The sequence below is a fragment of the Bombus flavifrons genome, chromosome 9, assembly GCF_040668555.2.
Source record: "Bombus flavifrons isolate JBK064 chromosome 9, iyBomFlav1_principal, whole genome shotgun sequence".
Taxonomy (NCBI): Eukaryota; Metazoa; Arthropoda; class Insecta; order Hymenoptera; family Apidae; genus Bombus; species Bombus flavifrons.
The window spans coordinates 14146518-14173756 of record NC_138450.1 but is presented as its reverse complement, the minus strand read 5'-3'; the positions used below and the strand labels follow the sequence as shown (position 1 = coordinate 14173756).

At 37.3% G+C, this 27239-nt stretch overlaps 1 protein-coding gene and 1 long non-coding RNA gene across 6 annotated transcripts in view; one reads left to right on the top strand and one right to left on the bottom strand.

Moving 5' to 3' along the window:
• Ptp36E (protein tyrosine phosphatase 36E) overlaps positions 1–27239 on the top strand; it is a 111564-nt gene that overhangs the window by 79271 nt on the left and 5054 nt on the right. For all 5 annotated transcript variants that reach the window (XM_069120871.1, XM_069120870.1, XM_069120869.1 and 2 more), the window contains 5 exons: positions 14001–14125; positions 17173–17260; positions 19577–19653; positions 21077–21211; positions 23861–24001. In XM_069120871.1, coding sequence (XP_068976972.1) covers positions 14001–14125; positions 17173–17260; positions 19577–19653; positions 21077–21211; positions 23861–24001 — 566 coding nt within the window. The remainder of the gene's footprint in view (positions 1–14000; positions 14126–17172; positions 17261–19576; positions 19654–21076; positions 21212–23860; positions 24002–27239) is intronic.
• Positions 26877–27120, bottom strand: LOC138183333 (uncharacterized). The gene is made up of 2 exons (XR_011174036.1): positions 27012–27120; positions 26877–26932 (listed from the first exon to the last, which is right to left on the bottom strand). It is a non-coding gene; the product is annotated as an uncharacterized LOC138183333 (long non-coding RNA).

The following is a 27239-nucleotide window of genomic DNA, read 5'->3' as shown; positions in this document are numbered from 1 at the left end:
CGAATATTTTAGGGAACAAAATTTTTCGCATTGATTTATGAACACAAGACAAAACTTTGCTATTTTTCTACGTGTAATAGCGCGATCCGCACAGATGTTCTCAATTTGTCATGGTTTTCTCGTAATAACGAAACTGTGAATGTTCGTCAAGATCAGAATTTCATTCAAAATCTCGTATAAGAATTTTTTTTTTTTAAGACATCTTTGTATACATTTTACGACGAATATCATAAGTATGAATAAATCGCACAAGTTCGTATACTTGTCCGGTGTTAGTTTCGTCACGTACACGTGTGATAACTTACGCATACGCCACGAGAACCAAACGAAATGGAACGAAACGAGCGCACGTAAGTCGAGTAAGTTGAGATGCAGCGTTTACTTTGGGTTACTGGGTCGATGTTTATTCTATATTACTCTGGATCCGCGATCCAAGTCCAAAATTAGAGAATGCACGATCCAATCAATTTCACCGACGGTCGCTAAAGTCACTAGCACGTAGACCGATCCTCGGTCTTCCAGACCAGCCGAATTTTTCCCCTAGGAACGATGCCCATTTATCCCTAGAGATGTTTCGAAGGAAATGGTCGAGAAACGTGACTCGTTTCGAATTTGGTACTTCTTTTAAGTAGCTGAACTGACTGTTTAATTGAACTCGGTAGAAATAACTTGGTACTTGTTCAAGTATTAAAAGGACAATCGGCGAATATAGAAGTAGAATAAAAATGGAAAATAAAAGAAGATATTTAAAATAATCTTAACTTCGAAAGTTAAAATATTAAATTTGGATTTTCTTTTCCTGGTTTCGAACTGTTTGTGCGGTTTAAGAAAAACTGAATTTTTTTCGAATTTACTTACTTTTCTACTTTTCCATATTTACTCTCGAAAAAAAAAAAAAAGAAATTTTCAGCGAGATTATGTCGTTCCCAGAACAGAGAAAGCATTTGATTAAATTAGCTAAATTAGTTGATATTATTTACGTTGTTTAATTAAATACTTCTGTAGCTTTTATAGAATTTTTATTCCACTAGAATTCGTATTTTGATCGTTTCTCCCGATTAATAATACGTAAGTGAGAAAGTTCATTTTCACCGGCTTTCTTTCATATTGTAACTCGGTTTATACAAATATTATTTTCTGTATTTCAATCTTTTCGTTGAGAGGAACGTTTAATCCAATTATACTTTCGTGTCCTCTAGTAGCGTCGATCGATTTCCTTTCTTTACCCCGTGGTTTCTTCTTCGTTGACGCAAACCTCGAAAATACACGCGAACTCGGATCTTCGTATCACCGATATTTTCGTATAAGGATGTCACGTGTTGATCGCCATGGCGATCACTAGATTCACGACCGATGCCGCCAGGATTATTATCAATGACTGGATTAATTATATTCTTAATATTACAATTAATCGCACGATGTAATAAAAATATACTATATAGTTAAATTGTAGATTTTCACGCGTATGTGCGAAATTCAATGGTATAGAAATGTCAATAATGCGCGTGACATGGAAAACTGAATAAAATGTCCGAAATAGATTAGTTGCGTTCATAAAAATATAAATTTCTATAAAAATCCGCGTTTGTACACTCCCATTTTGTAAAAAAAAAATTCTCTCTACAATTTCTGCTTATTTAGTTATGTTCGTAAAAATATGAAATCGTATAAAAATCATAGCAGTTTACCGATTATTTATCAATGTTCGCAAAGAACGTTACATTGAAAAGATTCGAGCATCGAAAAATCCAGGCTGGCCTTTGCCTAGCTTTATCGTATAAACTTCGCTTTCCAGAGATTTTTATTCGAAACATTCTCTACCCGAAACGGAACCTTGCAAACCCTCTCATAAATCACGCGTCAATTTCATCGTACACGCACGCGTGTGCGTAGGCGCGAAATAAAGCCGGGTATCAAAGTTGCCCTTGTAAGAGCAAGCACAGGATATTAGTTTACCCAGCGTGACTGTTTTGCGCAAGAAAATTGTAAGACGACGAGTGGAATTACTCTGTCGAATATAATTAAACTTCGGTCTACGGTGACGAAGGGAGAATTTTCATCGAAGGATGATTTTTAATCTCTTTAGAAACTGTAAGAGCCGTTTTATCTCTTCCTGCTTATTTAAAATCGTCTTGAGATTACTTGCAAGGTTATGCCGTTGTCTTTCGTTTTGGAATTTTAGGCGTTGCGAATGATTTCACATTTTGATCGCCACTTCGACGTTCTCTAAAGCTAGAAAAATTTATCGAATTGTAAAGTACAAATTAAATAATAAAAAAAAAGAACTTTGACGTTCTTGTGGTAAATCAGTCGGTGACTTTGACTCTAATAGACGGAAGGCTGTTCGTTGCAATCGTGTTTCCAGTTTCCGTGCGTTTGGAGCTGGATGTTGTTTCAGCGAATAATATGTCTGGCATTTGCACGCTGTTCTTCGTTTCCGATAACGTTTCCAAGATTTCTCGCACGAAATGATTTTCTTTCTACAGAGTTAGATCATCAAGGATGATGGTTACATGGATTTTTGCGGTACGAACAACGAACATGTCGTTACTTGATTCCTTTGCGTATCTAAGGGCCGTGAGAATGGCGTCTAAATTGCAGGAACTGGTGGAAAAGGGAGCAGGCGGTGTGTACGACATTTCTAATTCAGATGTTACCACGCTGCATTTTGATTCGTTCGAAGAGTAGATTCCAAAGAGTAGATCAACGTAATTAAGCGTACATGACGTGCAGTTGTTGTATGCTTGGTTCTTAGCTGTTGGCTGCTGTTGACTCGTATCATTCTTGCAGGATGTAAGTTTCTTGGGTTGTCTTTTCATTCTGACAGCACGACACGACAGTCCTATTTCTTGCAGATATTCTCGGATTCGAATGTTTTTCCATTGCTTGGTTATTTTCTTTCCTAAAGTTTATTTAATAACGTTTCCACGATGTTTCTTCTGCAATATGTAATTAAAAATGTTGCGAGAACGAGCTGAAAAGAAGACTCGCGATGAAAACTGAAAAGGATATCGGTGTGGTAGCTTCTACGAGTGCTTTTTCTTTATGTTGGAATATTTGGCTACTGGCTATACTCCAAACGTGTGTACCAAGAAATATTTCGAGATATACTATGGAAAGAACGAAGGAACGAATGTAGAAATGAATAATAAGGAAGCCGTAGTAAAGTCGAGTAAATAATAGGATAATAGAATAGAGAAATTTAGACGTTAACGAATCTCGAGATTTTTACAGAAATCAACACCATCCTCTCTTCCTTTTCTCTTACGTTTCAAAATTTGGAAAATTAAATAATTCGAAAGAATGGAAATTTTAATGTTTCAAAACCCACGAATATCCGCATATTATATTTCCATTCAAACAACTCTATTTCCCCACTATAAAACAAATAAAATAGCTGAAAAAGTCCTTTAGTTCGTGGAATTGTTTCGACATAAAATCACATAAAATCCCTCGTCGAACGAACGTTAATTTCTCACTTAAATTCCCTCCGATCAACGTTCCGTCAGCTTTTGAGTCAGATTCGTATAATTTCGCCATCGAGTGGTTTATTTGAATTTGAAATTCGTCGAGATTATAGTCAGCTAGCCTTCGTTCGATATACCGTTCGAATCAGATGGAATCGAATGGAACGCATGGCATTCGTGTTTTCGCATTCAAATGATAACACGAGTCGCTTTCATTAACATTACTCTCTATTCGATTTATTAGACAGTCGCACACGCGTCTCTTTCAATGCCACACGATTTGAACTACGCTGATCGAGTCAATCGGAAATTAAGCTGCCCCTCGGAGACAGGGTTTTAATAATCCTAATTAGAGGACCCGGCAGCGCTATGATGTACAGGATGTCGCGTCCAAAAGGGGATGTTTGAATGGCTCTGTCAACTTCCAAAGCAAAAACAAAAAAAAAAAAAAAATTGTGTGCTGAAGAAGGAGGAGAAGAGATGGAGGAAATAATAATTTCTCGGAGTTGAGATTTCTCTTTTTCTTGGATTTTGAAGGTTCGAAAGTTTGGAAGTTTAAAGTTCGATAGAGCTTAGGAGTTTCGAGTTTCAAGGGTCGCAAGAGGAGAAATTTTCAAGGGTTTAGTTTGGTCGATCAACAATTTTTTTTTTTACAAGACTAACGATTTTCGCGGGGTCCAATTTTTAAATTCCTGCTTCGGCTCGTGTTTTACGTTTTAAAGAGACGAATTTTTAATTTTCCAAAGTTCAACGAATTTTTACTTTCGTAGTATCAAATTTTCATAATTATGCGAAAGCACTACGAAGTGTTGCGAATACCTGGACCCAATTAATTACTATGCAAATGATACGTGTATGACGGTAGTGTGCAAATACCTTTTATACAGAGAAGCAAAGACAATATTTAGTTTCCCAATTATCAACGTCGTTTGCGCATCCAATCGCACGATATATTACATAATCACAGAATTATAGAATGGCAGAATTGGAGAAACTGGAATTTATCCGACATTTAAATTTAATTACATTCAAGTTAAAACTAATGTACTCGTATACGTATTATTCCACCGGAACGTACTAACCGAGCTGATTATCCGTTTAATACGTTCGTAACAACACGTGCCGAGCTCGTTATGGGCGTTCTACCAAAAGTGGGCCGTAGATTTAGCGTCAACCTGTTCGCAATCCATATTCCGTGTGTTCGATGGTAATTACACACCTGTCGAGCTATGCCGCAAACACGATTGTCCAGACCGCATACCAAAAGACACTGCGAAACGTGACAATCGCAGTAGCCAGGAATTTTCAAACTCTCGTGCAAAACTCGTGTGAAAAATGACGATTTTGAACAACTAATGAGATTGGCAAAGGACATTTTGAATAATAATTTTGAAATTTTAAGAAGAAATTTATACAAGAAGATGAAAGATTTTATAGATTTATATTAGAATTGAAGTTTTTTTTTTTTTGAAAAAATTCAGTAAACTATACGATACTTTGTCGCATAGATGGAGTTACGCTGGATTAATCACGTCGCGTATATTAACAATTTGTTATATCGCGACAACGAAACGTCTTAAAAGAAATTTGTGCGATCCATTTGACGACAAAAATTGCCTCTTTCTTCTAAGGAAACGTGCTTCTACGTTGGTGGAAGGTCGAAGATGAAAATCCCCTGACTCGTGTCACCAAACAAAGATGAAAGGTTGCTGTGTCGGCGATCTTGCGAGATATAATGAAGCACTCACTCTTGACAACCGTATTCCACATGATCGTATCGATCGTCTGTGAAATACGAAACTGAAACGACGCTTCGTAATATCGTTTCCATAAATCTTATATCCGGTACGCATCCTCATTTTACGATATTAGAAATCGGCACGCTATTGACGAGATTTTCAATGAAAAGTCAATTACCGTCTACAACGTTTCTGCTCTCTTCGAACAATCAAATCGAACGAGTAACTGATTCGTTTGAAAAACTGTGCTTTGTGTATATTTGAAGAAACGAAAGTCTATATGTATATGAAACGTTAAGGAGAATATAACAAAATTTCATATTCCACGTTGAGTTCAAAGGAACAATGTTAGTAAAAAGGTTTAATACCGCGAGCATAGTAGGGAATTTTAGTTCATAAATGCGTAGTGCTCGTGGTAATTTCGTATGAAATCTACTTTGAGGGAAAAGTGAAGTAACAGGGGTGGACGTTAAAAGATTAAAGATAAACGATATTCTGTCTGATTGTTTGTCCGACAAAGCTGGCTATCTCCTATATGCTTTATGAAAAAAGTATTATATCATAATGAGAAAAATACTTTAGTTTAATTATAAATTACTATCGAACAACCAAGGTGAAAGATGCAAGTCGAAAATTCACAAAGAAAATTGAATTTTCGATTGTTCGTGAATTCATTTCCTACGCATAAAAGTATATAGTAGTAGTCTAACCTTGAAAGGTAAAATAATTAATATTATATAATGATAATAATCGGCAAATATCGGGTGTTATATTTATATTACAACGACCTAAAAATTTCGAAAATTACAAAACACATTTATTATGCTATAAATTCTGCACACCGTGTAATATTCTCAGCTTTTCTCCAGAAAAAAAGATAAAAGTTCCTAAGCACGATATATACGATGACAATGGCGAAGAATTTCTCCGAAAAATATTGTATTCGCACGTAATTGACCTTTTGAACCTGGCCGAAGCAGAGTGTAGCATCTCCAGTTCTCAAAGGCACTTGATCTAATTACATTAATTGCCATCAATGGGAACAAAGGATATATCCGTTCACCTTCGTACATTTAGAACGAAAATGACATCGAAAAAGTGAAAGAACGATCGAGGACGAGCAAACTTACGAACGATTAAACCGAGAAAAATGAAATGAAAGAAAGATCCATCGCTGACGTGGTTTCGATAAAAAGAATATTGCGGAACTCCTGCGCTCATTATCTTGGTCATCGAGAATCTCCACTAGCAATATTTCGTAATTATCAAATTTATCGAAATTACTTTGCTTCTCTGTATGTCCTAATATCGGGTTATCCGAAAAGTTTCTTTCGTTTTATAAGGAAATAATAGACGCACGACGTTTTTTTGTTTTATATTATTTTGTCGAATTTTGAGATAAACGCCGCGACATTTCACAGACTTGCTTTCACGTTTGTACGAAGATGCACCGTTGTGAAAAACACGTTTGCGAAAGAAAGACACTTTCCGGACAACCCAATACTTACGAATGGAGGTGTACATTGTACTTGTAATAAATAAACTAAATAATAAACTAAAAGTTTCTACATCAAAATCCAATGATACGTGGATTCTATATTTTCAACTTTCACGATGTACGTGCATCAGATGATACGCGTAGCTCTGGTCCTTTGGGTTTCGATCGTGCTTTTTAACATTTTTAAGTAACTTTTTATTTTTCCCATACTTTTGTTTAAATTTTCCTTTGCTTAAAAACGATTAAAGCGACACGTAGCAATAGAAACTATGGGATGATATTCTGTAAACTCGGAAGAGCGTCCAGGAACTTTTGGAGACTTTTTAGAAACCTAAAAAATCGCATGGACTTAAACGGCCCAACATACAGACGACGTCAGGAAAAACAAGTTTGCGGACAGAGGGTTAACGACGCGTTACCCTTTGTTCCGACGTTTTGTGATTAATTCAAGGTAATTTAGGGCTTCTTTGGGGCAATTTGCGGTAACTGAAACAGTTTCAGGCCTGCCCCGAAGAAGAGAACCTGGTATATTCGCGAAACGTCGGAACAAAGCGCAACGTACCTGCTATTAAAATCACGATCGTATTTCGAAGAACTGCGAACCTGCGAATATATGAAACCTTTGCTAGTTATATCGAAACGATACTGCAAGTACGTATGGAAGCGGACGAGTGAAAAAGTCCGGACAACATAGTTTTCTTTCTTTCTTTCTTTCTTTCTCCTTTTTCTTTTTTTTTTTCTCTTTCGATTCTTTACTTGGCAAACTTCCCGATAGTGATAATGGATGGCCTGTGTCGGACACGACATTCAATTCCTCCATTGTAATTACGTTTGCGGGAACTAACCGCGAGTTTTTACGACGTAGAAAGGCGGTCCTAATTTCGCTTGGATTTGCTGATTTCGAAAGCTTTTCATAAACGAGTTTGACGATTGTTTAATGGAAGTTGGCGAAACTTTCGGATGTTTGGATGGTAATGCTGTTACTAGTTTTGCACTAGTTTTGGACAAGTATTTGATACTCTTGAAGGACGAGTCAGTTAATTGCGTCCACGTGGACACCAAGAGGAACGAACTTTGTGTGTTCTTCGCTTAAATGCGAGAATACTGAATTCTCTTAGCCGTTTCAAACTCTCTATTCCCGCTTAATCGTGTTTATTCGCTATATTTGCCGTAAACGATATTTTCTATTCAAACATTTCTAAACCATATATTCTAACAATATCTGACACACTATTTTTCGTGTATCGAAATATAACATTGTTGTTTACTCGATCGGATCATTTGATATTCTTCCGTTTGATGATAAATAAATGTACCCAAGGTGTTTCTGTTATCGTTTCGTCTTGCTTTTTTGTAAATAGTAAGCATACGGGGAAACTGAAAGAGGAAAAAGTTTTGACACGCTCTTAAACGAACCGACCTCGCCAACCATAATCTGAAAACAAAGAAAGACGAGAGTAGAAAATTCAAATTGACATGGACCAAACGAACCAAAAGCACAACCGACGATTTCCATCCATTCCGCTTCAAACGAACGATCACGAACACCGAGCAATGAGTCCGTTCATTTTAACGAGCGTCTGAAAGAAGCGACGCGGCCAACGGAAAGTGGCTGATTATCGAGGCAGCTAGAGAATCGAGAAAGGCAAAAGGCAATTAGGTAACATCGTCGACAGAGAAACGCAACGAAGAAGAAAAAGTAATTCGCCGTTGCCGATGCTATCGTTAAATTCCTTCGCTTCTCGCCATTCGTCGACTCGTCTTTTCATCTCGAGAGAACTGTACTGTTTCCTTGGAAAAATCACCGAAAAAAGTCCTCGTGGAAGATCGAAGACGCGCTTCTCAGTGCAAAGCGTATCGGAGAAACGAATGTAGTAACGTATTAGGTCTGTAAGTATGAAACCGGAATTTGCCTATAGATGGCCCTGGCTGATAATGTAGTTATCACTAAACTGCGTCATCGATGCCAAGTCTTTGTTGACATCTCACAAACATTTTCGACTCAGAACAATACAAGTTTCATACAACAGCATAGTTTGTAATAGCGTTGGACATGTCAAATTTTGTGCCTGGAAACTACGATTTGCAGATAGCATTGATTTTCTGTTACCATTCGAAGAAAACTGCCGCAGAATCGCATCGAATGCTTGTCGAAACTTACGGTGAGCATGCTCTTGGTAAATCACAGTGCTTTGAGTGGTTTAAAAAATTCAGAAGTGGCAATTTTGACGCGAGAGACGAAGAACGTGGAAGACCACCGAAAAAGACCACCGAGCTGTTAAAACCTGGCGAAACCGTTAATACTGAGCGTTACCGGCAACAAACGATCGATTTGAATCAAGCTTTGCGTGAAAAACGACCATAATATCGAAAAAGGCAACAGAAAGTAATTTTGCTTCGTGATAATGCACCATCGCATACAGCAAAACCGGTCAAGGAAACGATCGAAGCGTTCAGTTGGGAAATACTTTCGCACGCGGCTTACTCACCAGACTTGGCTCCGTCCGATTACTATTTATTTGCATCGATGGGACACGCACTTTCTGACCAGCACTTCGCTTCTTACGAAAATGTACGAAAATGGCTCGATGACTGGTTTGTCTCAAAAGAGCGACAGTTTTTTCGGCGTGGCATCCACCAATTGCCAGACAGGTGGGAAAGATGTATAGCTAGCGATGGGCAATACTTCGAATAAAATATTTTTAATCATTTTCATACAATAAACGTGTATTTTCTATACAAAAATTCCGGTTTCACATTTACATACAAAGGACTGATTACAATCTCGCTGTACGTCTTATTATCATACTCTCCGGCTTCTCCACTTACACTCTCTGACTTCTCGATTCACACTCCGCGACTTCTCAACTCATACTGCCCATTCCCGACTCGCATACTGCGTCCTCTCAACTAACATTCTGGCCGTTCTAGCATCCCTTTGTCTTTTCCTAGGCCCATCACGCACGTGTTCCGCAGACGCTCGTTGCCAGGGTCACGTAGGCCTTTTCTACAAAACTATGTACTTGAAAAGACCGACGACACATCGATGAACCCGACAGCGCTTCGGCTCTCGCGACATTGTTCATGGTTAACTTGATGTTTCTTAGGCCCTTTTCCCCGATACTACACGAATATGAAATTTATCATCGCCAAGAAGCAATTACAATTGCAGTTCGTTCAAGCACTCGTTCGCTTGCAAACAGTTTATTCAATTCCACTCACGACACTGACAGTTTCGGCAGAACGTCAACGTATCGTTCCACGAAACGCGTCGAGAGGGGTGGGCTACGCTTTAAACGGGTTGGAAATTCGAGAGCGAAACGACCGCTCAGGGTTTGGTATTATTTCGGTAGCACCTGTGAATGACACGGTACAAAGAGCAAACGTTCGCGAGCCAGGTCATTTGACCCGCCTCTTCGAAACACCGTGGTGACTTTCAAGCGGTGGTAACCGCTCCAAACCACCCTCGAATCCTATACCTTGACACGTGCTTGATGCAACTTTGACGCGTTAGACATTCGTCGATAGGAGGGTACCGAATGCTACGTGGTCGAATTATTTCAATATTACTTGACAAAAAATTTGAAGCATCGTAATTTCTAATTTTATTCATTTACCATGTTCGTAATCGTGATTCGTTGTAATTTCAATTTCGAGGAGAATTTTAAAATTGTTTGTTAAATTTCTCGATATTATCGTGTTCGATCAGAAAATCGTCAGACTGAAATCCCCGAAACAATGTCAAACACCGTGATTTTATTTCCCTCTCGAAGCCTACGACGCAAGCTTACAGTTGGAAGACGTATTTCCTGTACGGTTTGTCGCGTAGCAATTTTCTAACCGCAAGAACCGATGTACGGTGCTTCGTTCTAGACACGAGCAACAAAACGTCGAATGATTTATGCGAATAATTGAACGCACAGCGATCCCGCGCATCGATCGTTACGACGATGGATAAAAATGTGAACTCGCGACTGTTTGTCCAGGCGAATTCGTCCACGTTACGGCCTCGAATGGGATGTTCCATTGATGGGTATAAACGAGCGGTCGTCGGCGGACACGGGTGCCGAGTAAATCGAAAGTCGAGGAAATTAGCGATGCGACGATGGAAGAAGCCTGACTCGGTTAAATCGTTCCTTTGAACGTTCCTTTGAATTACGTTCCTTTGAATTACGTTCCTTAGCCTCAGGGTGGTAAATTTCCAAAATTTATGTTTATCAGCGAAACGATTTGAAACCCGTTTTGCTTCTCGTCTTCAAAATTGTTAGCTGGTTGAAACAAGATTGAAACGTATGAAGCGAATTTTAACTTCGATCTTTAATTGGAAGGTTTGAAAAAACCTGGAAGAAGCCTGGTAAATGTGAACTTGGTTTACATAATCTTCTACACATTACACGTACCATCGTTCGTCCATTTCCTTCATCCTTCCACACCTAACTCTATTTCTAATGTTTATTTCTCGCTCTAACGAAAATACTTATTTCTCGTTCTATGTTATTCGTTCTATTATTATCCTGTTCACTCTATTTATTCTCTACTTTGTTGCACCTACATTTCTCGTCTCCTGTGCTCATCTTTCTTTTCTTGCGCTCGCAATGCTCCTCAACCAATCTACACCACTCGTGCAACCTCTCTTCCATCTCGTACAACTTTTCCCACGCATAAATTTACTTTTTCCATGCCTGCACAGTCCTTTAATAATTGTAAGTGTTTCGTCGTTCTCATATTCCTTTCGGATATCCCACGCAATCTGTTGCCCTCCTTCCTCCAATATTTATTCCCTTCTTTCATATTTCTGTACTTTGTTCCGGTCGTAAAGCTCTGGTTTCTCTGTGTACCATTCTCCTTTAAAACAGAGCGGGATGTCCACATCGTATAAATGTTTGTACATCCTGTCGTACCAGAATATCTTATTTTGCATTGTCACTCTCTTTCGTTTTATTCTTTTACAGCAATGTAATTTTACTCGAGATAGAGTCTGGAAAGTAAAGGTTCGTTGATTTATCCCTCTTCGATAGACTCGGGACGTTTCTTGACTTGCACGTGCGGTACAATCACGAGAAGCGAATGTGACGTGAGTTTAATGACGTGGTTAGGATCTGATGTAAGAATCGAAAATTAATGAAGGAATTTAAAGAGATCTTCGTTAAAAAATCGCGATCCATGTATGAAGCTTTTTACATACTTCTTTCTCTATGTAATTTTCGACTAGCAATGACGACTAAAGAATCAAAATGCTCTATAAAATACCCTGAACAAATCGATTATTTCCTAACAAAACACGCGCACGCCTACCATTTCCTTTTTTCATTAGATTTCAAAAAGATGCCAGTGAGAAATCTCAATTTTGGACAGCAATGCCAAAGTGTGTTAAAATCGCTTTTTAACAAAAATAATATTTTATTTGCTTAACGTCACCGATGGTAAAAATTCGCTCGTTCCGCGAGTCCTTTTTCTCAATTTTGACGCGCACTGTAAAATTCGAAAAGCGTGACCTAATGCACCGTAGCTTTGGGATTCGGCATCAGAACTAACATCGCAATCGATGTGATAAAATTAAACATTACATAAAAACTTCTTCCCACCTTGTAAATTATCTGGGAAAAAAGAACTCTTCCTACGCGCAGTCCTATCGTTCGTTTCACTCGCCTGTCGTCCGATCTAATATTCCATTTGCAAAACCGCGCGCGGTCTTAACTGCTACGGTGAAAACCTTCAGCAAGAAACCGTACTACCTCCATTAACACAACTTCCATGCCGCAGGGTCTTCTTTTTATTTTTAACGCCGAACGAGATAATTAGTCGTTCTATTTGTACCGGGAAGCGTCTCGTATAACTGGACTAAAATCCTGATTGCTTTTTTATTCCTGGCTCTCGACGATAGTGGGGAGGTTGCTCGGGGACAATAGGGGTTGAGATGAAGCAACGAGGAACGAAGCTGTGTCATCGTGGCTTTCTTGCGGCCATTGAACGCTGATAAAGGCTAATGAGACTGCTGTACTTTGTCCCGTGTCACGGCTGTTAAAGTTTGTAACTATTGTTATGTAATTAGGGGAACAAAGGCTCCCTGTTCGACGATTCGATGGAATTTCCACGGTCAACCGTACGGAGATACGGTTCTCCAACGATGAAACTAACCGTGGTTATTTTACGCTGCCGAAAGTAACACGAGACACGCGTTTGATGGTAATTTGGCCATTTTGTGGCACAGAGCTGAGAACTTACGATCGTAACCTGGTCTTTGTAATCCTATCGATGAGATTTCATGGGAAAATACGGTGTTTGTATTTTATTTATTTCGGTATGTACACGTTTGTTTGTCCAGGAAACTCGTGGATGTAAGATTTAATAAACGATAATTGCGTATATAATAAATAAACGAAAGGTGAATTTCTAGAGAACTCGAGGGCATAACATTCGTCGTTCTATTAAATTTTGCTGAGATTGGTTGTGAAACCGATTCAAAAATCGACGATGTTTGCTGTTGTTCCAGTTTCGACTAGTTATGTATTGGAACGTGACAACGTTCCAGGAAGCTCGTGAGATTTTCTACTCCGCGGGGGATGTTTATGCGCAGAGGCGCGGGACAAAGCGACCCAGTTTCGAAACAGTCTTTTAGCGCAATCGGCCACAGCGTCCAAACCGATGATCTCTTGGGATAAAAACGACTTAAAACTAGGTGGCATTCTATTTGGTAGCTAAGTTACTCGGCTCCACGGTCGCATAAAACTTCTTGTTTACTCGGCGAAACAAAGCATCGTACTTTGAACGGTTACAAGCTGAATTACGACATTGTTTTTTATAGCTATCGTTGCGAGTGAATCCAGTGGCAGAGATCTCTAATCCGTGTGTTTAACGTCGTACGCAATTTGAGTTATGGTATTTCACGATATTCCACGATTTTACTTTTTACGGAATATTTCGTGGAAAATTTTATGGAATATACGTACCAATAGAAGCTTTCTCGTAGTTTGCTCGCGTCAAAGTATTTTTCTTGAACATTAGAAAGGCACGTTTTGATCGAAAACGATACAAGGTTAATATGGACTTGATAATAGCGTGTATCAAATCAATAAAAAGTTATCGTCACACGGCGTAAGCTTCAAACGAATTTCCTATTTACCTTTAGCGATTCTTAAAAATACACGGTCGCTAATTGACGCATTCGGTTTGTGTATTTAAATCCGTTTCGTTATAGAAAATTGCAGCGTTAAGGAATTTCCCAAGCATAAACTGTCGACTCGCGGGAGCAGAACGAACGTCCACGACATTAATCCTCTTCTTTTTTGTTGGCAGCCACGGAGGAACTCGGTAGCAGCATGAGCACCACCCTGCCGTCCGCACCGACCGAACTCTCGCAATTCCCCAAGCTTTGCGAGCTACGTCGAAAGTTTCCTGTTCTGTACCGCGTCGAGTTTCAGGTGAGGACGATAAATCCCTTTCTACACCCCCTCTATTTCTTCGTCCCTGTTTGCCTCGCTGCCTCGATATTTTCCAGCCTCGTATCTCGCTCTCAATAATAACTTCAACGCGCAACACAGGAACCGTAGTTGTTCCAAATGTATCGTGCGATTGAAAGTAGTTTTTAAGAGGATTTTTCTCCGATTTCTTCTTTTCGTTACGGGAGATTCGAGATACGTAGGTAGCTAACCGACACAGGTTACGCGTAATGCGATCTACTAAAGAAAATTGAATCGTCGATAAACCCCGGCTAAACGGAACTATCGACGATTTTTAAACCTGACGCTACGGTCTAAAGCGAGATATTGAGATCGCAAAGAGGACCATACACGAACGTGGAACGCGTTTTCCTGGCCGAAATTATGCAAGGCCATCGTTTCCAACGAGGAAACGTATACACGTAGACTATAGACTGTAGACGTTAGAGAGGGTGCAAAGTGCCTTAAGATAGGCAGACAGCCAAGACACAGGCGGCAGACGACATCTAGGAGACAAAGCGGTCTCCCGAGAATAGGTGGTGGAATCGAGTAACTCGGCTCGATATCGGTTTCTCATTAAACTGCCGTTTTGGTGCACGAATTCTGGGCCAGACATCCAAGAACAGTGGATGGCTTTTGCCGGTCGACAGGCTGGCGAACAAGACGAATCAGTTCGCGATAGAATCCTCCGTGAAACTTTCTTCCACTTGCCGATCACGTACAATTTCGCGTTATCAAATTTTTCTTCTTTATCGTTTTACCTATCGCGACGCGTTTTAATCTCCATGCATTTCGTTATAATTAAACAGATATTTATTCGTGTAAATTCGTATTTTAACGAGCACAAGAAAAAGAGTAGGATCTGGACAGAGATTTGCTTGACCTACTTAGCGTTATAACAAACACTGTACTTTAGATAAATTTTACAGTTTTCCATATTATACGTTTCATGAATTTTTTCCATCTTTTCTCGTTCCTCGTTGTATAGTACAATTTATTATACCTTCCTTTCTTTTTATTATATACAGTTACTAATAGAAGTTTCGTTGATGCTGTATTTAAAGGATAAAGGGCCTGTAAGCGGAAGTTTCTATAATAGGATAGTAAACATCAAAGTACCTTTAGTAGCTTTGCGACCTATGCCGTCTACTAATACAATTTACGATACCATGATATTGGATATAAAGTTGGCGTCCAGAATAGAGTTGCGTTTAATTTGACATTCTGCTTGGCGTACATACGACGACAGCGAAGAAGAAAGAGCGTGACATAATACTGAAAGTCGCTAACAGATGGTAAAAGAGACGTGTTCCTATTTAGAATTTAAAGTATCGTTACTTGAAAGTAACATTTTTTAAGTATTCTCACTCATTTATTTTTTAAGTATCTTACAGCATACGGTCTACCATTTCAATCTTTCATTTTAGTCCGAATTTCTGCTTGGAAATTTACAAAGAAATTTTACAAAGCGAACGATGCTTATTGTCTATCAAATTTCACGATTATCAGATCAATTTTAAGATCTGTTTCTTGTTGATGGAACGAACTAGATTAAATTTTGGTCAGCATCAGAGGAACGATATTTCATTGTGTTCGGTAGAGTTCCCTTGTCAGACTTGGTTCGTAAGAGAATGATCGAGATGACAGTGTCTAAAAACTCATTTGAAGCTCGTAATCTCCTCGATCATCGACGATTTATGGTCTCATTTAGATTGTACGATGTACAACGATACACTATCGTCGATTGCCTTCCCGCCCGATCGGAACATCGTAATTGGTTCGACGTTTATCAGTGCACTCGCGTTCTTTCACGCTAGTCCATCGAATGCGGTTCGGAAGCTGCACAAGTGACTATTTTATCGTCCGCAATGTATAGTTTGAATCATCGATGCCTTTTTTCCGATTGTCAGCACGAACGATAGCTTCGAAATAGAGACTTTTAATTTTACAACGAAATTAATCTACGTAGTAGATTAATAACGTAAATCAGCTTACAAGTCGATTGATCATTTTTACGGTAAAACGAAATATGTAAAGTGTACGTTTATAAAGCTATTTCATAAACTGTTAATTTGTTGAAGATTATTTTCTATAAGAATCTTTGAAATGTTTGTTACGAATTGTATTATACGCTTATTTTTTTTAAATATATCATATGCTCCTTTAGAGTTTCCTGACTGTTTTAAATATTTTTTACCGTCAGGGGTATTGCCAGAGATTGGCAAGGATTAAAAACAGTAATTCTTTACAGGCAAAGTGTATAGAAATTTCTTAAAGTCATTTAAAACCTTCGATATATTACGAATTTCTAATTATCTATCATAAACTATTGTACGAAGTTTTGGTTTTCCATTAACTTTTTAACATAAGACGTTCGATTTCTTTATCTTTCGCTTTATAATTCGCGATTACACCAGATTATTCCAATCGCGGAAATGGAGCAAATAACGTTCGAACAAAGCACACACACACACACACACACACACACAATACACACATATCTTATAGAATTCGTAGCGCAACTAGAAATAACTGGAGATTAACGATCGTATATGCTGTGCAACACACACGTATATTTGTGTGGTGAGTTGCAAACGAAATTTATGAAATTCGGATGCGATGTCACGAGTAATTCCGCTCGGTTCATTAATAATCGAGGAAGTTTAATTTAAACTTTGTATCCACTGCCAGCAGTGTCACTTGCGTGTCATTATCACATTTGTTAGGACAGGCATGTACATCGATGGTTCCAATTAATATATTTTCCGAATAATAGAGCGAACATTGAAAAATTTATGTAATTTCGCTAATTAGTAAATACTCGTACGTTTTACCCGTAACGTTATGAACGTTCTTCGAGTTATCTTTTTTTCTAAAATCATCCTATGCAGTGTATTTGAATTACGTTTGAATCGGATAATACGTCAGAGATTGGTAGTTGCTGTGTCACAAGAAATATTAACAAGAATTCATGCTAACTTCTACGGGCTATTAACGATGTTTTAAAGATTTGTTTTATCTGTTTACAGACGGCAACGAAGGTGGAGACGCATTCGTGTAGACACGCCACGAAACCAGCCAACAAGGAAAAGAACCAGAACCAAAGGTGTATTCCTTGTAAGTAACAATCGTTCGACGTAGCTATTATTACTCGATATAATAAACTGTTTTTAAAATCAGCTACTAAAATATTCAGGAACAGCACCCTGACATTATAAACAAACGTACGATCTTCCATGATTTTTTCCTGGCAAATAACCAATATTCTAATAATTATAATAAACAATAGGCTGCTAAAATATTTAGGTACAGCTGCCCTGACGTTATAAACAAATATACAATTTTTCATGATTTTTTCTGCTAAATAAAAGCAACGAACCTCGACGATCTTCTAGAAAATTTGCTACCGAAATAAAGAAATAATTTTCTATAATAGTGCTGCGAGTTTCTAGTTCGAGAATATTGAATAAGCAATACGAAACTAACGAAATTTACTTCTATATCTAGATAACTTAATATTTCGCTCATTTCTGTACACATAGCTTGAGACACAATTCGCTATTTCAAAGGTGATTCAGTACGTACTTTGCTATTTCATTAGAAAATTAATTAATTTCTACGTTCTTAGGTTACCGTTGCAAAGGCAATTTTACGGTAAATTTACTATTTCGCAAATAACGTAATTCAGTTATACGATCAAATTATATAATTTTCTATATATACGAAAGGTAATTTAACGTTAAATTCACTTGTACACCGATATTTTACTATCAGATTCGTTTCTCTACAATAATTTAAACGGTAGTTCTTCGCGATAACTAATTATTCATCCTAACACTGAATTCAAAATTCCAAAGAAATCTCTACGTATTCCATCTGCGTACCGTGCGCAATTCTTACTTTAATTAATGTTTAATTTAATTCCAAACAGTTCTCGACACTTAACCCAAAATTTACGTAAAATAGCCAACGTTTAATACCAACGCAAACAACGTCGATTTTTTGCCGCACGAGAGGATACTTCGTCTTCGGATACTCGAGGATAATTGTTCGCCGTTTCTCGCCCCGCCGCACTTTTATCCTACGAAGCTTTTGATTTCGCCGTTCTCCGCGTACAACACACGAACGTAGTATAATAGTAGGTTTAATTATTCGCCAGCAGGAAAAATTCTGGTCACGGTGGGTCCAATTAGGAAACGCGGTTATATTCGCGCCTCTCGTGCGCGTGCTTCGGAACAAGAACAGCGGGATGAAAGTTGCGAGAGCGACGAGGAAATTTTAGGGGCAAACTAGGCGTTTCGCGTACGCGCTGTCCTATGATACAGGGTGTCTGTTTCGACTCCTTAATACGTTGGATACAACTGCTACTCGTTGACTGGTCGCTGATGACCGTATTACTAAATATTTTAATGTAATTAATTAACGAAATGACGTTAATAGATAGAAGATGTTGGCAATTATTTGGAGTAGGGTACGTTTCTTCAATTTCGATGATCTTCGAATATACATATTTGGCAGAGATTTGAGTAATTTTTTCCTAGATAGTGGCTAGAAAAAATATTTACACATATCCTTATTTTTCGTAACTAATATCATTTCAATTTTAATTCTAATTTTTATTTTCGTAACTAATATTGAATTTCTGTATTCGTACGAAGGTACCATTTTGTAGAAGTGAAAGAGAAGTAGATATACAATTAATATATTTGCATCTCATCAATTAGCAATATAAATATTGTAATAAATACGATAGTATACAAATAAAAAAAAAAAATTTTGTGGCCGGTGTATATATTTTTCTTATACGTGAGTTTTAGTTTTCGAGATATACAGCGCAATTTGCATATTATATATTCAAGCTATACATTTTTGAAGGATTTAAATTAAATCGTTTCAGATTGCTTTGCCCATGATATTTACCAAATCATGTAACGAGTATCTTTTTTTTTTTTTAATTGTTTTATATTGTTTTACCTGCTACATATTAAAAGGAGTATGGTAAATTTTCAATAAATGCATAAAAATTTGCATTCTACTAAAGAGATATTCGAACAAATCCAGCTGAAACAGACGCCTTGTATACACGTACACAAGAGATGAACTAACATTTCCTCCAAATTGATATGGTTTCTCGTTTCCCTGGGTGAAAACGTTCGCTCGAAAAGTAATTTGACCAACTTTTTCGGGAATCTGTTGCATCAACCGAAAACCGACTGGCTTTCGTTTCATCTGTTGTTTAAACAAAACGGTTTTGTTACCTCACTCTTTTTTAAGTTTTTTCTTCTTGGTTGATTACTAGAGAGAATTTGCACATTGCGAATTTGAGGTTTCAACGAACAGAAGCTATTTTTCTTTGTTCAAAAAAGTTTTGTTACATGTTTTACGTATCTCTATAACGTTGTTAACGTTCGTTAATTTGATTTTCGAGCACAGATGACTACAACAGAGTGGTTTTGGATCCTGTGGAAGGCGAGCCTGACTCCGATTACATCAATGCCTCTTACGTAGATGTAAGTAGAACATATCTGTACCGTTATTAGTAGACTTTCTTATCCTGGTCTCAAGCACTTTCCAAAAAGAAAAAGATCCAACCAATATTCTTATCTTTAAACTAGATTATAGTTAAATTTTCTCCTAACTAAACTGAAACTTTAATTAAAGTTACAGAAAATTGTATAAAAATACCATCACTGATAATCGCGAGATAACACTCAGATGATATTGTAATTTATTATAGTCTTTTATTTCATCTAGAAGTTAGAGATTAAACCTTCCTTTAAACCTTAATTATTTGATCCTTAATTTTCGTCTTAATCTGTTTCTTCACGTCGACACGATGGTGTTACGAAACGATAAATAGTTAAATTTACAAATTTTTTATCAGAAAGAGAATATTCCTGTACGTTTTGAAGTAACAAAAGGATGTATAAATTATTGTACAGGGTGGTTGGTAACTGGTGGTACAAGCGGAAAGGGGGTGATTCTACGCGAAAAAAGAAGTCGAAAATATAGAATAAACATTTTTCATTCGAGGCTTTGTTTTCGAGAAAATCGACTTTGAATTTTCGCTCGGTACGCGTGCACTTTATCGCGTCTCGTTATAACGGATCTCACTGTAGATCGTTGTCTCAATGGAAAAATTAAAAAAGAAAAAAATTTTTATTCTATATTTTCGACTTCTTTTTTCGCGTAGAATCACCCCCTTTCTGCTTGTACCACCAATTACCAACCACCCTGTATACAGTGACATGATACAAATTAACGATACTATATCTTAGAACTGTTCTAATTTAGATTATTGTAATACAGTGTAGCATGTAGAATTAAGAAGTCGTAATGAATTGGCCATCATTCGAGCAGACGATGCGTCACTTTTTAAACCTATCGAAGGACGAGGAAATGATCGTTTTTAATGTTCTCACGTCGTGACTCGCAATATTAAAGATCAAGATCAAGGTTATTCGTGTTCCTTAGCTTCCAAGCACGAAATCATCTAATTTGAATAATCCATAATCGCAATTCCCGAAATAGATTAGCTACTTGGAAACGATTGCATCGTGACGTTTCTGCGACAGAAACGTTTTCTTAAAATAATTTGTGTTAATTACGATAATACTTACGCTTTTCTTATCAGCCATACTTTAGATGGGATACCTGACAGTAAAAGTAATCAAACGTCGGGATAAATCTTTCTTTTTTTTTAATCATATTTTTTACTCCTTTTCGGCATAGAATTTCCCTTTTTATATACAAAATTCGTAATTTTCTTTAACGTAGAAACTACGATCCAACAAACGTACAGTGACCGAACAAAATTTTACTTCGATCGAATTCAATTAAATTACGAAAATCTTTCTGTATTTTATATCAAATAATCTGTCGTTATCCAAATGAAATTGTATTTCATCTGTACGATTAATATTTATGTTTTAGAGCATATTGAAACCGAACGCTTACATCGTGACACAGGGACCTATGGAGAACAGTGTGACGGAATTCTGGCGGATGGTTTGGCAGGAGAAAGCCTGCTGTATCGTCATGCTAACGAAAACCTTCGATTTCATTAGGGTAAGAATTTTAATTGATCGTCCTGTTATTTAATCGCCGGGGCTAGTTCACGTTAGAGGGTAGCAATTCGCGTAGATTAACACGACTGACCGAACGACTGATATCTATTTGGGACATCGTAGCCGTGATAAAGGCGGTAGAAATTGGGAAACGTAAATTGCTTCGCGTAACCGTTTTAACGTTTTCGTTTTATCGACAGAGCTGTTTTTCTTTTTTTTTTTTTAATCTATTACCAGATCTCTGTTGTACGCACGATAATTTATCACCAACTAATAATATTATCGAATTAACAGATTATACGAATCGCGTTCGTATATTACGAAACACGCCAACATAATTCCAACGCGTGTATTTCTATTCGAATTTTATTCGAGATTTCTATTCGAAATACCACGGTTTCACGCTGTACGATTCTCGCACAAGGTAACAAAATTGCGTGACAACCTTTTGACACACTACGTTCGATAAACGAAGAGATCCGCGTCATCGCGAAACCTGATGTCGAGGCTGGCTTTAGACTCTGGCCAGAGTCTAAAGAAGCCGTGCTTTTGCACGTGAAAATCGAGGATGAGCGAAGTAAACGAGTTTGGAAGTTGTTAGCAGCCACTTCGCTTACCCTCGCCTCTTTGCTTCCATAATGATTATCCAGAGCGTCGAAGAAGCGACGGTTTTCATCGGTTTCGCGAGGGTAGGTTTTTACCTTGACGCACGAAAAATAAGTTTGGGTGAATCATAAAGCTTTTCGCGAGTTTACGTGGGTCGATTTATTTTGCTTCGATGCATACAACAACGTAGGTTCTGCTTTTTAACGAATTGCTACCTTTTTTTTTTTATAATGTAGACGTTAGAATTATAAAATCGGTCGTCTGATTCAGCTAAGAATATCTCACGCTATCTTAAAAACTTTCGTTAAAAGTTAATTTGTTGCTAAATATAAATACAATATTCGCGTGTCTTTAATTGTTAAATTAGGTTCTCTGAAATAATGACTCTTTAAATTCTTATCAAAGGTAATCCTTATCGATCCTTCGTTAATTTCAGAGGGTAAATGGGAGGCTAAATATGGAGGGTAAATAATTATATCGTAACTTTTCACCATTCGTTGGTGCATCACTTTGATTTGAATTGGGTGTTTCCTGCGTTAAATTATCGTTACGAATCTATGGTTCAACGATGCCAGTCGAGAGTTACATTACACGTAATTTCTAACAAAGATATTTATTTAAAGGAGGGATGTAATTTACGACGTACTATTGAAGTAAAATAATCAGTCTATAAAATAGATCTGTGTAAACTGAACAAGAATTGATGACTCACGGTAGAAGATGTACAGCAGTGCGGAAATTTCGACTTTGTGGAAATTTATCGCTTCCCCTTCCCCTGCTTTTTTCAATGCACATGCACACAAGTTGGAAAATAAATTCATTACTCTATTTGTTTCTCATACACTTTTTGATACGACACTAAGCGTTGATACAAAATAATCCGTACAAAATACTTGAATATTTTCTTATTTAAATTTCTCGCCTCCTCCAACTTTCATTTCTTCGATTGTTTATTAAATTTTCTATGAAATATCTAAATATTTTCTTTTCGATCGATACCCAGATATATCTAAATTCTTCATTTTTACGAATTCCTATTTCACCAAATATCAATTAATCGTTACGTGTTTGAATATTTTCTTTTCGAACTACACGCGATATAATTTTATTTTCAATTCTCCCTTGTTTTTATTTCTACCAATTCTTCTTATTTAAATTTCTTGCCTCCTCTAACTTCCATTTCTTCGATTGTTTATTAAATTTTCTATGAAATATCTAAATATTTTCTTTTCGATCCATACCCAGATATATCTAAGTTCTTCATTTTTACGAATTCCTATTTCACCAAATATCAATTAATCGTTACGTGTTTGAATATTTTCTTTTCGAACTACACGCGATATAATTTTATTTTCAATTCTCCCTTGTTTTTATTTCTACCAATTCTTCTTATTTAAATTTCTTGCCTCCTCTAACTTCCATTTCTCCGATTGTTTATTAAATTTTCTATGAAATATCTAAATATTTTCTTTTCGATCGATACCCAGATATATCTAAATTCTTCATTTTTACGAATTCCTATTTCACCAAATATCAATTAATCGTTACGTGTTTGAATATTTTCTTTTCGAACTACACGCGATATAATTTTATTTTCAATTCTCCCTTGTTTTTATTTCTACCAATTCTTCTTATTCTCGCGAGTTTCTACCTTTCTTACTTGATGCTAACTGATTTTTTTTATCAAACATCCAAACAACTTTTCATTTTCGAGCGACATTCGATTCAAACCTTCGACTTTCGCCAATTTCTATTTTTCCATCGGAGAAATAAATTTCCTATTAGATATTTAAATATTTCCGTTTTCAGGTCGTACTCGAGGCAAACTCAGTTTCACGAATCTCCATCATCTTTCCGTATACCCAATACAAATCTTGCCTCTCGCGATCTTCAAATATACTGCACCTCGTTCTCGCAAATTCTCAAACATTCGTCCTGGATGACACACGTACATTTTATCAAACTGTCCTATATGTACGAGCTATTTTCCGCTGAAGCTACACATCCGTCGAATGATAACGAACATCGTACGAATCGATTTCAGGTGATGTGCGTCCAGTATTGGCCAGCGAGCAAAGACAAGGACGAAGAATATGGCGGTATCGGTGTTTCCGTGCTGAAGGAGGAAGAGCTGGCCAATTTTCACATACGGACGATAAGACTTTACAAGAAGAATAACAATGACGTGAGTGTTCTTCTCCTTACACAGGGTGAGCTATAAATCGTGTTATAAATAGAGCGACGAAGATTGTATGGCGAAAAATAACAGAAAAATCAAGAATAACGAAATTACGTGGGAAGATTTTTCGTTTTTAAGAGAAATCTACTTGCCTGACATGTTGTATCATATCAGTTTTATACTTTTGCGAATATAATCGAGCAGGCTTCGCCTACTAAACATTACAATAAGTTAGGTTGTATATTTGTATATTTTTAAATTACTATTATTTTGAAATGCATTTTTCTGAAACACGAAGTCCTTGACGAAATTTTATTATTCTTGATTCCTGTCTTATTTTAACGCATAGAATTTCTTTCTCGATCCACTTGTATCGCGATTTATGGTCCATGGTGTATACATTCTTTTCAAAGATTTATCGTTAGATACGTAAATCTTCATTTGTGTACCCTTTGGCTTACAATAGAGTTTCTTGCCACCGATTTATCTCCGAAACCGTTTGATCTTCGACCTTTGACCTTCCTCTTTCCTTATCACTATCATCCACCTTTTAGAATGTCCCTGATTTTCTCTCCTATCTGAAACGCGCTGTCTCGTCTGCTCTTTCTCGCAACATTTCTTTACCGCATCCTTTCAGCACGTATTTCCACGTTTCCTTTTTCCATCTACATATCCCATGTTTCTCGGATCTATATGCTACGCGTGAAACATCGGCGCGAAGAACATAATGTATTTTATACGTGAGTTTAATATTCGCAGCTCCTCAGTAGTAAATTGAACATGTTTTGCGAATTTAAGTGGTAGACAGCGTTGAACGACAAAGAACATTTTCCATTTCCTTTTCTAAATAGCGCTTTAAAACTTCTCCCTTTTTTTTTTTATTTAGATTCGCGATAAATTACGAATTACTATTTCCTTAATCGTATTACTCTGGTCGGGTCTATGCAACCGAAAATAAAAATTATGCTTCGATAGATACCGTTAAAATAAAATTTATCAAACAGGTAAACTAAAGTATAGCGTATGGACAGAGTAACGGTGAGACTCAGGGAAATAAATAACACGCATAAACGTCTCGAGACTGAATTTTTCTTCGAGAATCCTGCGACCCAATTCCACGTGTTTGCATTTTTAATACGTTTCTCTATTCACTTTTGAGAAAATCTGAATATTTTTCTGACGATTATCCCATAGTAATTCGAATCTCTGATATCTCGTATCTTTGCATTCCTTCTCGGTAAATTCTTAACCCTTCGCGACTAATATTCCGAATATTTTCAAACTTCGTTCTTTCTATCGTTATTACCTTTACTCGTATTATTTTTATTATTTTACCGTTAATAAACTGCAAATATTTGTACATTTGTTTACGCAAAAATATATACGATACACGCAATGTGCAAAATATACAGGGTGGTTGGTAACTGGTGGTACAAGCGGAAAGGGGGTGATTCTACGCGAAAAAAGAAGTCGAAAATATAGAATACAAATTTTTCGTTCGAGGCTTTGTTTTCGAGAAAATCGACTTTGAATTTTCGCTCGGTACGCGTGCACCTTATCGCGTCTCGTTATAACGGATCTCACTGTAGATCGTTGTCTCGGTGGATAATATCGCAGTTTAAGTTTATTATTTAACCTAACCTAGTAGTTTAAGTTTAAGTTAATTAGGAATACATAATGAAATAATATGAAGTAATCATAAAGTTTATTATTACAAAAATTGCTGAAAATGTTGCAGTGAGATCCGTTATAACGAGACGCGATAAAGTGCACGCGTACCGAGCGAAAATTCAAAGTTGATTTTCTCGAAAACAAAGCCTCAAGCGAAAAATTTTTACTCTATATTTTCGACTTCTTTTTTCGCGTAGAATCACCCCCTTTCCGCTTGTACCACCAGTTACCAACCACCCTGTATAAATTATCGAAAAGAAGGTACTCGCGATATTTAGAAACTTCGAAATCTTCATTCTACGATTGTCTCCCCGTTTCTCTGTGAAATTTCTTGCTTAAAAAATATCTCTACCTCGTAAAGATATAAATTTACATAAAGAGCCAGAGCGTAATAATCGATATTATTCTATAGTTGTTGCTATTCCTTTGTCTTATCTATCTCATCGTCGTTATCGTTTCTTCTCCCTTAAATTCGCCACTCTTCGAAGAAATTCCTTGCCATCGATCGCAAACTCCGGCATTCTTTTCCCAGTCTTCCCTCCACGAATCACCATAAATTACGTGACACGAATTGCACTCTGTATAATGTAAAAGGACCGCAGAGTCGAATGATCTCCCAATACGGTAATGAAGTCTCGGCTGGCACAAGATCGTGCAAACTCGGAACTCGTGGCTGTAGCGAGAGGTAAAGTAATGCAAGGTTTCGTCTCAGCTTGAGTCTGTGAATTTCGCTGCCGGGTGAGAAAGTTGGTAAAAAGTTAGCGGAATTAGCTGTGGAGAAACCGGTAGCCATTTCTGAAAGTGGGTGAATACAGAACGATACTAAGCGAGAAGACTCTGGCAACGAGAAGAGAATGATGAATTTACTCGAACGACTGTTACGCAAGGCTTAATTTTATTAACTCGACGGAAATGGGGTGAAAACAAGGAGATCTCTCCAATTTTCACCGACGTCTGCCCTGTTTTAACTATGACGAGTCGTTTCGTTGTACGATGCTTGCTTTGTATAATTTCTCTGCCGAGCCATTCATCCTGGTCGTTCGAACGTGCTGCTGGAAACGACGAACGAATATTTCCATTCTTCTTCAGTTCTATTTCGTTCAGACGTTCTCGATGAAAAGTTATCGTCGGTTTGGAACGTTTTTCGGACAAAAGTAAACCGTACGGTCGTAGAAAAATATTTTTTTTTTTATTTATTAAAATTTACAATCAATTCTCGCGTTGAGAATTTTCAGTAATTTTTTCTGGCGTGGCGCAGTGACATGGCTAATTATTCATAATAAGTTAATACTTATTACAGATAAGTATAATTTATAAGTAAGTATTATAAATAAGTAAATATTACTTAATTTAGATAACTAATTGAATCTAGCGTTTAGGTCTAGCGGGTAGTGTCTCTTCGGCCTGCGGATCTGGTCCGACGTATCAAGTAGTCCAGTAATTAGGGGGTTTCGATGTTTGTCGACTCTTTTGTTATATCTGTCGCTATATTTTGCTATTTCCTCTTTGACTGTTGGTATCTTGAGGTCGCGATGTATTAGTTCGTTGGTGACATACCAGGGTGCATTTATAA